A 15645-nucleotide genomic window follows, 5' to 3' on the forward strand; every position below is an offset into this window, starting at 1 on the left:
TTAAAATGTTCCATAAAAATATTTCCATATATTCTGTTTGGTTTATCTAGCTTTCAAATTTTGGACTTGCTAAATAGGCCTTAACATCTTCTTCACTTAAAACATACATAGATGTTGCAATAACCTTTAGATATATAATCCAATGCTCTAGCTTATTGGTTTTTAACTATGTTCTTTCTTTTCATAGGGTAATAATATACAAAAATGAAATTTCTTAAAGATTACTTTTGAAACAATTTAAAATTTTATTGGGAAAAAGGTTGTTACAACTTATTGATTAATTAATAATATTATCATTTGCTCCAGATATTTGGCTTCTGAGTAATCAATATGTGACAAAGTAAATGACAAAGTTGATGCTTATGCATTTGGGATTGTGTTGATTGAGCTACATTTTGGAAGAAAACCTATAAGTAATGACTATCCAGAAGGCCAAGAGATCTTAGTCATGTGGGTATGTCTTTTTTTTTGGCAAGACACAATTAGTAAATAACTCATAAAACTAACTTGCTAAGGATATAGAGCATAACGTCACCAAAAGAACCAAACAAAGTTATCGTAAAACACTATATAGAAAGGCTCATTTTGGTTTTCTTTTTATTTGTTGGTACAAAGTTCATTTTGTAGAAGATTTTGAGGTCCAATTGAGCAATAGAAATCTTTATACCTGATGCAAACCGTAGAGGATACTATGCAGGCTAGCTCACATTTCTAAATTTGACTATTATATATGTTTCACATAACTTGACTAATTTGGTGATAAACATGAAATTGCATATCTTTCACTCCAAAAGTTTTGCTAATAAAGGTTTAAGTTACTAATATTGAATGGTTAGAAGATAGTTAGCATTGTATTATATGGAGTTTTAAGTTAAGGATTCATTTTTTTTTTATTTTTAGTAGTGGATTAAAATCATTCTTGTCTCCTTAAACCATCATTTTATATATGTAGATTATATCTTAAACTTCAAATTTAATTAGCTCTCTTTATTTAAATTTTTAACATTACTTTAATCAATCTCTCTAATATTCATTACTATATATTTTACATTGGATTATAAATATATATATTTTACATTGTTTGACAATTCTTTAGCGAAGTACGGATTCTCATAGTAATAATAATAATAATAATAATAATAATAATAATAATAATAATAATAATAATAATAATAATAATAATAATATCAAAATTTTAGATGCAAAGATGTCAATGGTATCTACTGCATAATTAACTAATCTAATAATATACCAACACAAATCTCGTACTTTCTAATGATTATAATATCCATTAATGTTCATCTTTAAAGTTTCCCAACTATGATATTTATGGAAAAACATTAAAAATAAAATGGATAAAAGTCATGCTTTAGTAAATACAACAACTTAATGTTTAATAAATTATTAGTTGTTGCTGCCATGTCATGCATGACATTAACCTGATGCTTGGGCGATGTATAAAATAGTTGATATCTTAAAAAATATTCTTGTTGAATTTGTCCCCATATCTATATACTCATTATCCATCCTGCAGGTTAATGAAAGAACCCATTGAAATTAAAGATTACTTTGCACTAAGTTGCAATTTAATTTTACTTGTAGCAGTAAATTTACAACAAGTTTGACTTTTTTGGATGCTCAAGATGACAGACAGACACTTGAGCGCCAATTGAAATTTCGCTCTAATAAATCAAATTTGAAATTTTTAACATTAGATTATGACGAGTATCAATTATTTAACTGCAACTAATTAATAAAAACTAAAAACTTCATTTCATTTATTTATTTATTTATCTGGATTAATAATATATTTAAGTTTTTTTTTTTGGCCAACATAATGTGATTCATTATATCAGGAGTAAGAATACAACAAATGTCTTTCTATAAAAGAATATCCTCAGAACCTTAATCAAACATCGGAGATCTTTCACCAAGAAATCAGTATCTTAAGGTTCTATATTACACCTCAATGGGGGGTAGGCATGTTGAGCCTGAAGCAATAAACATAACAATACAAAAGCAATATAACACAATAAACCCATAGTAATAGACAACAATCAATAATCAACAATGCATGAAAAATAAAGCATACCAAGATTTACATGAAAAACCTTTCAGTGTAGAGGAAAAAATCACGGATCACTAGAAAAATCTTCGCTATCAAATAATGGATATACAAAGTTTTTTTCTAGCTAAAACTAGAGCTAATCAACAACAAGAGAGACAATTGGAGAAATCTCACTAAATAGGTGACTCAACAAATACACCCTTGATTTGTTCCTAGAGAGCTTCAAACCCGATCTTTACCCTTCAAAATGTAGAAATCTGAATCATAAACCTACTGATAAAGTTTTAGCTCAATCAGATCACGGATCGATTTTCATTCAACCAACTCTCCCTTCTCTTTTTTCTCTCTATTTGTTTTGGCTTTTTTTCTTTTTCTTCTTGATTTATGACACCACCTTAAAATAGCTCCACCTCTTTTTATTAAGTAGCTAGGGCTCTATGTAAAAAGAAAGACCAAGGCCCATGGCCTTTGATTGGTTCAAAACCAATTACATGGGGCTGGACCCTATTTTCCTAACAATCTCTCTTTTCAGCCCCATTAGGAAGAGATTCATCACCATAACAATTTCATTTGGAACTTACCTTGGCCAAAAAACTCATTTCGACCAAGTTACTGCAGAGCTCAAGCTTTTTCTTAGAAAGTATTTTAGTCAACAGATCTGCTATATTCTCATCAATATGGACTTTCTTCAACAATATCTGTTATTTTCAATCACTGAACGTAACCAATGATATCTAACATCAATGTGCTTTTGTTCTAGCATGGTACATGGCATTCTTACTCAAATCTAAAACACTCTAGCTATCATAAAATATCACATATTCTTTCTAATTTAATCTCAATTTAAGAAGAAAATGTTTCATTCAAAACATTTCTTTGCCTGCTTCGATTGTTATAATATACTTAACCTCTGTAGTTGACAAAGTAACACACTTCTATAACTTAAACTGTCAAGACACAGCCTCTTCTGTAAAAGTGAACAAATATCTTAAAATAGATTTTTTACCATCAAAATCACCTGCCATGTCAACATCAGTAAATTCTTCTAGAATTGGTTGTGAAACTCTATAACTCAAGCACATTTTTGAGTTGCCCTTCAAATATTTAAAAATCTATTTCATTGCTTCCCAATGAACCTTTCTCAAATTAAAAAAAAATTTACTCACTACACTAACTGCATGAGCAATGTCAAGCCGTGTACAAATCATAAAATACATTAAAAAACTGACTACATAAGAATAAATAATACTAGATTAGCTAGTTACTCTTGTTTAGATACTGGAAAGATTTCTTGCTCAGATGAAAATGATTGGCAAGTGAACTACTAATTAAAATTTAGCATATTACATGTTGAATCTATTAAGCACCCATTTAACATACCTTTTTTCGTGACAACCATAGTTTTCTAGCTCTCATATCCCGAATAATGTCCATACCGAGAATCTACTTTGCTGAACCTAAATCTTTTATGTCAAAGGACTTAGACAATTATTCTTTTAACCTATAAACCATACCAGTATCTTATCCACAATCAATATATCATCAACATATAATAAGAAAATAATGAAGTTACCATCAAAATTTTTTTTAACATACATACAAGGATCCGTTACTGTTCTTTTATAGCTATGGTTCACCATAAATAATCAAACTTTTTGTACCACTGTTGCGAAGCTTATTTCAAGCCATACAAGCTTTTCTTTAATTTGTAAACTAAGTGCTCTTTTCTTTTTACTTCAAAATCCTCAAGTTGATTCATATAAATGTTCTTTTACAAGTCACCATGCAATAATGCAGTTTTGAATCAAGTTGCTCAAGCTCAAGATTCAAACTAGTTACTAATTCTAATACTACTCGAATGGAGCTCATCTTCATAACTAGAAAGAAGATTTCACCAAAATCGATGCCTAGTTTTAAGAAAAACCTTTCACCACTGATCGAGTGTTATACTTCACTAGCTTATCACCATCATTTTTTAACTTGAACACCCATTTATTTTTCAACGACCTCTCCTCTTTTGAAAGTTTAACAAGATTATACATACCATTTTTTCGTAATAACTCAATCTTTTCTTTCATTGCTTTTAACTAGTGCTCTCTGTCCGAAGTAGCATGCACATCTTAAAAGCTCTTTAGCTCCCTCTCATTGGTAACTAAAATAAAATCTAAACTTGGATACATGGTAGATAGCCTGTGCTCTCTAGTAGATCTTCTAGGTTGAAACTCTATACCATCTGACGTTGAAGGTAGCTCCCTCTGTTCAACACTCTTTGGTGAAAAAAATTACTCTCTATGTTCAAAACTGATTGCATTTGGCTCATCACTAACTATGGCTGGCTCATTCATATCTTTAAGTTATGTTTCTTGCTCATTTTTACCATCTGTGCTCTATTTTATGGAACCCTTATCAATGTTAAAACATCACACTTAATAGTAATATATGTAGTCTTCTCATTTTTTTCAAGCTCTATTATGGTTTTTTTTTCATGAAAAATCACATCTCTACTTCTGACTATTTTTTCTCTTCACTGGATACCATATCCTGTAGCTAAATTTAGCATCATCATATCCTACAAACACACACTGTGTGATTTTACTGTCAAGCTTTGACCTCTACTCTTTTAGCATATGCATGAATACTTTACACTCAAAAACTTTCAAATGAAAGTATGAAGCATCTTTCTCTATCCACATTCTTTCTAAAATATCAAAGCCCAAAGAAACTAATGATGATCTGTTAAGCAAATAACAAGTTATGTTGACTGCTTCACCTTAAAATGGCTTTGATAATTTTACCATCCTCAACACATATATGACTTTTTTCACAATGGTGTGGTTCATCCTTTCAGCTACATCATTATGTTACGGTATTCTAGGTTCTATTATCTCATGCCTGATCTCATGCTTTGAATAATACTCTTTAAAGTCTTTGGATATGTATTCCCTACCATTATTAGTCCGAATACACTTTAAGGGTAACTCTGTCATCCTTTCTACCATAGCATGAAATTTTTAAAAATATTGTAATACTTGACTTTTATTTTTCAATATATACACCTAAGTCTTACGTGAAGCAACATCAATAAAAGTAACAAAATACTTGCTACCATTTAATGACTCAACCTCAGTGAAACTACATACGTCAAAATAAATTAATTCCAATATTTTTTTTTTAGAACTCTTACGAAAAGAAACTGTATTGTGCTTACTAAACAAATAATGATCACATGAATCGAGAGATATACCTTTGGTCAAGGGAATGAGAAACTGCCTTGCCAAAACTTGTAACCTATTCTCACTCATGTGTGCCAGCCTCTTATGCCACAAGTTTGTTGAAGCATCATCCTCAACTGCATTTATCTAGTTGCCATTCAATTGCATCCATGTATTATATATTGTGTCGCATAGTTTTTTCCTTGCAACTACCATAGATCCTTTGAGAAGCTTTAACTGCCCATTATTTTGTCAACTCTCATATCTCTCATTATCAAGGATATTAATAGCAAGCAAGTTCATTCTCATATCCAGAATGTGCCTAACATCTCTTAAAGTCAGCATGTAGCCTGTACTAGTTTATATAACAATATCACCAATCCCAACAATCTGTGATACACTATTGTTTCCCATCTTAGTGCAATCAAAGTCTTTTACTTTGTAAGTTGTAAACAACTCTCTCTTAGAAACACAATGATATGCTACTTTTGTGTCAACTATCTACTCAATGTCGATATCACCAATATGATTACAATCATCATGTGTACAAATCAAAGTAATTGAATCATTATCTAAATTCACTACTGCAACATTGCCATCATCTGAACTCTTGTTTTTCTCATCTTTTCATTCTTGCTTTAAGATTTTATAATGTCATTTTATATAACCTGCTTTACCACAATGGAAACACTTCATTTTATCTCTAGACTTGGATCTATGTTTAGACTTACTACGACCTTTTGAATTCCAACCTCTGTCAATGTTTCTACCCCTATTCTCTGTGACCAAAGCTTGATTCTCAGGGTCTACATCTTTTCGCTTTGTTTTTTCATTAAGCATACTGTCTTTTATCATCTCCAATGTCACTTTGTAATTAGAAGCTGAATTAAGAACAATTACAACTAAAGTATTCTAGCTATCTGACAATGAACCCAAAAGAAATAATACATTCATTTCATCATCCATCTTAAGCTCCATAGTAGTCATTCGATTAAATATATCTTAAAAATCACTCAAGTACTCTGTAATAGATCCATCCTTATACTGTAAAGTTGTAAGCTTTTTAACAAACATAAGTTTATTCATACCTATTTTTCTCTCATACAATACTGTCAATTTTTTTCAAACTGTGTGGCATTTGCCTCCTGCGATACATGATAGAAGATGCTGATATGAAATCATTTTTTTATTGTAGCCATCGTCTTTCTGCCAAACTTGTTTTAGTTTTCATCTTTCATAGCTGTTGGTTTAGCCAAATAACCCAATATCGACTCATACAAATCTTTGTAGTATAAATGATCTTCTATCATTGGCTTTCAAATTTAATAATTTAATGCTATCAATTTTATCATGGAGTCTGTATCACTCTCTATGATTTCAAACAAAATTTATTTCTATCTTGGGCTGCTTTTATATTAATGTCTTAAAATAACCTCACTCTGATATCACTTGTTGGGCCTTAAGCAATAAACACAACAATGCAAAAGCAATATAACGCAATAAACCCATAGTAATAGATAACAATCAATAGTCAACAATACAAAAAAAAATAAAAGCACACCAAAATTTATGTGACAAACCCTTTAGTGTAGAAGGAAAAATCACAGATCATCAAAAAAATCTCCACTATCAAATTATGGATATACAAAGTTCTTCTCTAGCTAAAATTAGAGCTAATCAACAACTAGAGAGACAATTAGAAAAATCTCACTAAATAGGTGACTTAACAAATACACCATGGATTTATTCTTAGAGAACTTTAAACCCGATCTTCACCATTTAGAATGTGAAACTCTGAATCATAAACCTGCTAACAAAGTTTCAGCTTAATCGGACCACAAATCGACCTCAATTCAACCAACTCTCCTTTCTCCTTTTTCTCTCCATTTTTTTTTAGCTTTTCTTCTTTCTTTTTTTGGTTTACGACACCACCTTAAAACAGTCTCACATTTTTTTATTAAGTAGCTAAAGTTCTGTGTAAAAAAAAGACCAAAATCTATAACTTTTGATTGATCCAAAATCAATTACATGATACTAAACTCATTTTCTTAGCAAGGCAATCCGTCCTTATTCAAAATGATTTATTTAAGTTAGAAACGTAGAAATTGTGCCACCCTCTACCTAATTATCGTACAATTGTTAAAAGATTAATAAATCGACACCAACCTAACTTCAGCTTGGAACAAACATTCAAGAAATTTAGAAGAAATTTGTCATTGGAACCATTTATTATCTGCATGACTTATCAATGACAACAACATTCCATCGGAAATTGAAAAAAAAAAGTATTAACTTATCACTCTATTTATGTAAGTGATCAAAATTTATCATTAATCTTTCAATTATATAATTTTATTACTACATTTTTATTTTGGAGTAAATTTACCACCATGTTTTTAATTTTGAATTAAATTTAATCAACGTATAACCGTTTAAAAATGTTTTATGTAATATTTTTGTGAGAAACTGTTTTATAACAAGAAAAAAAAATCTTAAAAATGACATTGTAGGAGATTAAAGTCAATTGAAAGATCATGATATGACATTTTATTTAATAAAAAACTTGTGAAAGAAGAAAAGAAATAAAATTTTGAATTATGTGATATTATATAATTTAATAAAAATGTTATGATAAAAAAGAAAAAAACATATTTTTTATTTTTAGCTTGATTAGTGTTTTTTTCCCTACCATGTCATTTTCAAAATTGTTTTATAACTGTAAAATAGCTTCTAATGAAATTTTATTAAATATTTTTAATTGCTTCAAAATTAAAAATAAAATAGTAAATGTGTTCCAGAATTAGAATTATATGATAGTAAAATTGTATCAATTGAGAGATTGTTGATACATTTAAACTACCGCTTATTAAGTGTAGTGATAAATTTGCACCTTATAAAAAATAACCAAAAGAAGGAGCAATTTATTTTCCAGATATTTATATATTTCCTACAAAAAAAATTTTTTGACTTATAAAATTTACTAGTCATCAATGACAAGATATATATGAAGACTTGGTTTGTTTGTATTCAACATTACTTTTCGGATGAGGATCGGATAAATCAGTTTAGTGTAAAAACCATTTTCCAATACTAACAACTGTGATTGTCAAATGCCGATTAGCCATAGTAATTTATACAGATAATAACACGGTTTTGGGATGAATCAGTCGTGAACTCATTATCTATGTTATGTTTACTTGGACATATTAAGGTAAGTGTCGAATGTGGGTATCATTTTGACGTTTTAAGTTTTTTTTTTTTTTTTAATTTTATATTTAAAAAATTAAATACATATTTGATATACAAAATTATAATAACCTGAAATAAAATAAATATTATAAATAAAATAAAATTAAATAATATCATTTTATTTTATATTTTATATGTAAAAGAATTAGGATAAAATAATTTATTTATTGATAAAAATTATTTTTTTTTAAATTTTATATAATTTAAATTATTGATGTAATTTTTAAAAATATAATAAGATATGTAAGTTCAATCTTATGGATTAAAACTAATATTCTCTACTTTGAGAGAATTGAATTATCTTATATCAAAAGAATAATTAATTTTTTTTATAATTCAATTTTTTTCTTTAAAAGTAAATTAAATACATTATAAGATGATTATTATTTTATCTTATTTATCATCTTATATACTAAATATGATTTAAATCTTTATTTTCGTATCCATTGAATGTGTGTTAGAGATATTTTAAGAGAATCAAAATTGGAGCAACATAGGTAGGCTGAAATTCTTCATTAAATTGGAAATTATAATGGGGTTTTACAATACACAAATTGGTAACAATTCCATTGTTTCTTACACTCCTTTGTCTTACAAATGATAATTAAGTAGATCAGTACATATATACTACATACGCTGCAATAATGCAATGTCAAACACTTTTGCTTAACTTCAAACTAAGTACTATTTCAACCGTTTTTTCTTCAAGTAATTCAACACGAGGGAGGACTCCAGCTTTTCTTTTCTTTGTAAATTACCCAAATTTAGTAGATACCTGGTCTGAGCATCCCATTTCCTATAAATTCTTTTGAAGCAGGCCTCCGTTTCCAAGAAGCATTCCTGCTTAATCTTTCCCATCACTTGCTAATTGATCAATGGAGTGCCCTCTTAAATTGTTTCTTGTAGATGATCATATCTTTCGTATATCCCTACGACAGTTTCTGATATTGTCAGTCCAAAATTCTACTAACAAGTATAACGAAAATTGAGATGCAATTTAATCAATAATTTCGGAAAGCAAAGAAAATTATTATTAGAATAATAAAAAGAAAATTTAAAATTTAATTTAATTAATTTATACAATCACTTTTAAAAAATATAATTTAATAATTTAAAATTTTAAAATTTAACACTTATAATGTTTTTTGTTAATGTATTACGATTTTTTTATATAAAAAAAAAAAAAGATAATTTTTCTTTTCATATCAATTGTTCCAAAAACTTTGCGTTCTAGCAGACTTGTCCAAAGATATTGGTCAATGACCCACCTTTTTTTTTTTTTTCGAAAATACCCTTTTTATTGAGATTTCCCCATATCCAACTCATGATACTACCCAACTTTCATTTACACATCTTGAAAATACCAAAGACAAAGAAACAGGGGACAACCTAAACTCTGGTGTAACTGCCATGATTAGAGCTGACAAGGAATGAAGGAAATGGCCTCAGCTGAGGCAGCTTTCCCTCTCTCTCCACCATCAACGCCTCCGTTCTATCCCGCATACTAATCAACACATTCTGCCACGTGTTGACTCTCGATTTGGCCTTCCCATGGGCCCCGACGTTCAACTCAACCAAATCCTCCGCCCTCACTCCCACCACCTCATCAGGATCGGCACCGTCCATCATCCATATTAGACACGAACAGAACCCTTTAGTAATCTCCGAATCACTGTCGGCTCGAAACCTTGCCTTTCCATTTTTGTCTATTCTGGCGTCGAGCCACACCTGAGTGGTGCAGCCCTTGACTCTGTTCTCCGGCACCCGAGCCAACTCGTCAAACGGAGCAAGCATCTCTGCGTAACGTAAGAGCCGTTTCACGCGATCTATTGGCTCTGTTAAAGACTTGAATTCTGAAATCAAAAGCTGAATCTTGTCCGAAACTCCTAGTCTGTAAGTGGTTTCCAAAGGAATTTCAATCGCCGTTGAACAAGAAGAAACAGCGAATTTCTTATCCGAACCAGATACACATAAGAATTTTGATTTATTTAATCTGGGAAATTTTAATTGAGACTTGTTACTGCTAGGGAAAAAGTCTTTATCTCTGAAGCAATAGCAGGATGATATATAACCAGGGGTAGTTCTTATGGATGAGGAGGTCATGTTTGGATAGAAAGAAAACGAAGATAAGTGGAAATTAGGGAAAATGAAAGAAAATTAAAAGAAAATTACACAGAGAAGAAAAAGAAAGGAAAGAGCGAGAAGTTCGTTAACGTTGAACAAGTAAAGTGGAAAAAAGATCCTTAAAATACGCAGCCGATCGGTTGTCTGTCTGTGTCTGAGATTGTTCGTGGAAACTGAAGTGGCTAAGCTGACTTTACAAAGAGAAGACCCGAAGGGCTTTATTATAAGGAGTTGGTTTGGCATTAAAATACTGACGCGCCAAAAAATTGCACAAATGGATTTTGGACCGCAATATTATTTTTTTCATTTCCACCACAAAAGTTCATACACGATGTCAGAAAAAATTATTTTTATAACTCCTATTAGTATTAGTAAATTGCACAGAAACTCGAGTTTATGTCGCCAATTTTAAAAGTTGATATTTAATAAATTTAAATTTTATATTTTAATGTGTATTTTTTTTTTTAATTTTTAGACTGTCACATTTTTTAATAAAATTATATATATTGCCAAAGTTAGTGTTATATTTTTGAATGAAGTCTTAATCCATAAAATAATGATTTTAGTATCAACAAACTTATGATTCCAGATAATATTTTAATATTTTATTACCTATAGTTTGTTAGTTTACAATACATAAATATGATTAACAATCACATGTTTATTTTTAAATTGTAGATTTGGTTTCTTATGCGAGCTATAAAGATAAATATATAAAATATTATTCTTTTTCTTTCATTTTGTTTGTTCATGTTTAATTTTTTATCAACAAGTTCAACTTTGATCACTGTTTTAAAATATTATATTAAATTAAAATTTAAAAAATAAGTAAAAATTTGAAATACCAAATGTATAAATCTTATTATTTTTTTAAAAAATTATAATTTTATGATTTTATTAAAAAAATGGTAGTTTGTTTTATCTAAAAAGTGAATTAGATCATGACAAGCATAATGGGCCCCTAAACTTATTATTAACTATGTTAATTGATATGCTAATGTTTTTAATATTTATTTATTTTGAAAAGTAAAGCACATCTATACAGAAATTCATTCATCTAGCTATATAGTTGGAGTTGAAGAGCCTCATTTAATGATGTGTGTGCATTATTATTATTTTTAACACTTAAATTTTAGTATTTGCATTTTAAAATACTGTTAAAGAGTAAGAGCAAATAATAAAAAAACATATTTAATTAAAATGAATACATGGTAAAAATGATGTAACATAGAAAATCATTAATAAACATTAAAAGTTTTAATTTTTAATCATTTCAAAGTATTTTTTAATACTTTTGGATCATATTATGCTTTTTTTACTTTAACAAAGAAAAAAAAAACACAATTATATGGAAACCAAATTTATAAAAAAGATAAATCCAAAAATAAACTCATTTGATTTATGAAATTATATCTAAAACGTGATATTTAATAAATTTAAATTTTAAATTTTAGCTCCTATAATTCTTTTTTTTCTTTAAATGACGATTTTTTTTGTATAAAAAATTATAAAGAGATTTTAAAAAGAGTAATAAAAATAAAAATAATAAATAATTGATATTTCATCCTTTTGCATAGGTGATCGCTCTTCCCACCATGTTTGAATTAACAAATAATATAGGCATGAAATCATGTTTCCTTGCACTTATTCAAATCCTATAGGCAAAAAAAAAAAAAAAAATCATTATTAGCAAATGAAGTGGGGAAAACATAAAAAAAAAAAGCATTTAAGCCAGACCGCCTCTAGGTCCATTCGCAATGTCTGGATTTATAATTTCCGAAAGCGTCATGGTCAAAACTCAAATGCATATGTGCATTATGTTTTTACAAATGTTCATGATAATGAAAATAATTATGAATATTGAAATTTGAATTTAAAATCTGCTAAACATTAATAGTTGCTTGAACAAACTCAAATGCCTATATGTTTAAACGTATGCAATTTGAATAGAATCTTTGTTTGCTTTTGTTGATATTGGACTTTTAGTTTGATTTCTCCACTGTTGCTTCATGGAAAAAGAATTTGATATGGCGTTGAATTTGCCCTCCATTATTGGCCATATGTCGTAGCAAGAGACAAGGGCTTTGAAATTCAGACAAATAGGCAAAGACTTGCCAGAAACCTTATCTGCATTATGGGACTCACCGTTCTCATTAATTTGAGCTTCTACCCTTTTATGCATAAACAAAAAACCAATAGAGTTAAAATTTAAAACCCTCTCTCACGAGAAGAAAGGCATTTTGTGACTGCCAAATGTGTTTGCTGAAGTTGGTTGCAATTTGATTAAAATACGAAAAAAATGTATTTTTTAATAAAAATTTTCTTAGAATTCTTTTATTCCCTAATTAAACTTTTAAAGCGTTATTTTTTAATTAAACTCTTAAAGTGTAATTTTTGTTTAATTAAACATTTAAAATATTATTTTTTAATTAAACATCTATTTTAAAAATATTTTAGTGGTTTTTACTCAAAATAAGAGTTTAATTTAACAAAAATAATTTTTTAAGAGTTAAATTTTAATGAGTTGGCAGGAATTTAATCTTGGATTAAATACTATTTTTAAGAATGATTTTTGCCTTTAATATATCGTTTTCACCAAATTTTACAAAGACAGTGCATTATTGTAAATTTATTTCCATAAACATCGCCTCCATCAGTACCACTGGCACTAATTTTCCATCAGCATTTTTGTATTTACGGTCTGCTCTTTTACACTTTTAGCCATTATTTTTCAATATAATTTTTAATCATATTTACAATAATGATTTTCACAATTCATAAGTAAATCTTACACATGTGAATGATGCTGATGAATGTTTTGAGAAATAATAAATAAATAAATAAATAAATAATGGATAGAAACTCAACCCTTTCCTTATGTTTAAAATATAAAGAGTCAACCTTGTTCAAAAGATAAGAATTTCAATCCTTTTCTTCAAATTAAAAATAAAAAATCTAAAGAGTGGACAAATTCCAAAGAAAATCACTAAATTGCCCCACCTCAAAAAAATCCAATAAAAATCACTAAATTTCCCCATCTCAAATATTATGTGCTTCTTTTTTTTTTTTTTTAAATGTCCATTGTTATGTAATCTTAAATGTTGTGGCATCACGGTACAATCCATCCGATAGTAGATTACGTAAAAATTTAAGGCAGTGTTTGGTATCTCTAGTAAGACTATAGTAATTTAATTATTTAAGTAATTTTATTATTAAGATAATCTTATCACTAATTAATTTAAAATTATTTTATTTGATTAACAATCATTAATGCTTAGTAATTAAATATTACTATATTTGGTATTATTAAAAATTAAATATTATTTTGTTTAAAGTACGAAAATAACTATATGTATTACAATAATTATACAAATTAATAATTTAATGTTATTTAAAGATAGTAATTTATAAAATATTAGTAATATTTTATAAATTTTTTTAATAAAATATAATTAAATTATTAAATTAATAAATATATTTATTGATAAATAAATTATTTTTATAATAAAAATTATGTAAAAAATATTTGAATTCAAAAATAAAATTAATCTATTAAATTTATAATAAAAAACAAATAGATTATATTATATATAAAATATTAAAGAAAACACAATTTATTTTTTAACTATTACATTAAGTATTAGTTTTCAAATAATAAAATTTATAATATAAATAATTACAATTTTAAGAAGAAGCAAATTTGTAATTCATATATTAAATATGTAAATTGATTATTATTAATTTTACATATCATTTTATTTCAATAATAAAACCTTTTAAGTTCATGATCTAATCATTTTTAATGATATAAAATCACCTTCACTTAAGATTATTGAATGTTTTAAAGTGATTTAATTACTATATATAAATTATCATAATTTTTAAAATGATCACTCTATATTAAAATACTATTTAATAGTATTTAATTATTTTAGTTGATTTGGAAAGGGAAATCTTGCGTTAAAATAAGAAAAGAAAACTATAATGATTTGAAAAATATTACAAATTGGCCTCATCGTATCAATGCTTTGAACTTAAGATTTAATTTAAATGATCTTACAAAACTGTGGTTTAATACCCAAGGGCTAGCAAAATTTTTTCCCTGTATTCTAAGCTTGGACCTCCCTTTGCATTAAAAAAAAAAAAAGCAGAAAAAGCCGAAAAGATTTGAGAAAATTGAGATGATTCTTATAGGTTTGCTTGTTTGAATAGATTAAAGAAAAATGAAAGAGTTCATAATATGATAAGCCATATAATATGTGTTTGTTTTGGTTGAAAATATTTTATAAGATTAAAAAAATGAGAGAATTTATGAGTATTATTTGATATTGAATATTAATTAATATGATTATATATTTATAAATTTTTATAATTAATGAAAATTTTTTTTGTTGATATAGACTGATTAGATTAGTCATGTTAAATTATTATTTTATATGTAATTAATTTATTGTTTGATTTTATTTTTGTTAATTTAGATGCTCTAATTAATTAGGAAATTTTGCCTAATAACTAGAATCAAAGCTGATTATAAAACTGATATTACAGCTATATTCAAAGCAAATGCAGATGAAATCCTAATAATTGATATCAAAACATTGGTCGAAACGTGAGAAAAGACAACCCCAAATGAACTTGCTTCAAGGAAGGGTTTAAGCTTATGTGTTGAGAGATCAATTTGAGTAAAACGACAAAAACATACAATAAAAGATAATTACAAAACTTTCATTACATAAAATTTGATAATTTGATGAAATTTTAATAAATGTGAAGATTGTTAAAATTAATTCAAATTACATAAGAAATTTATTTAAGATTTTTTTTTTTAAGATTGATTAGATATTATTTGATAGATATGAAAACATACAAAAGAAGAATTTAAAAAAAAAAAATTTTAATAGGTAAATTTATATATTTATAAATAATAAAATTTTTTATAGAATTAAGTAAGAAAAAAGATATAAAAAAAATTATACAACAACAACGACAACA

At 27.4% G+C, this 15645-nt stretch overlaps 1 protein-coding gene across 1 annotated transcript; it reads right to left on the reverse strand.

Annotated features, from left to right (window-relative positions):
- Window positions 1–9027: 9027 nt before the first annotated feature.
- Window positions 9028–10848, reverse strand: LOC111317448 (sufE-like protein 2, chloroplastic). The gene is made up of 2 exons (XM_022919872.2): window positions 9919–10848; window positions 9028–9458 (listed from the first exon to the last, which is right to left on the reverse strand). The coding sequence occupies exon 1, from the start codon at window positions 10630–10632 to the stop codon at window positions 9919–9921; it is 714 nt and encodes a 237-aa protein (XP_022775607.1). The 5' UTR covers window positions 10633–10848; the 3' UTR covers window positions 9028–9458.
- Between the last annotated feature and the right edge of the window lie 4797 nt (window positions 10849–15645).

This window comes from Durio zibethinus, chromosome 2 (genome assembly GCF_047325235.1).
Source record: "Durio zibethinus cultivar Kanyao isolate XHJ-2024 chromosome 2, ASM4732523v1, whole genome shotgun sequence".
Taxonomy (NCBI): Eukaryota; Viridiplantae; Streptophyta; class Magnoliopsida; order Malvales; family Malvaceae; genus Durio; species Durio zibethinus.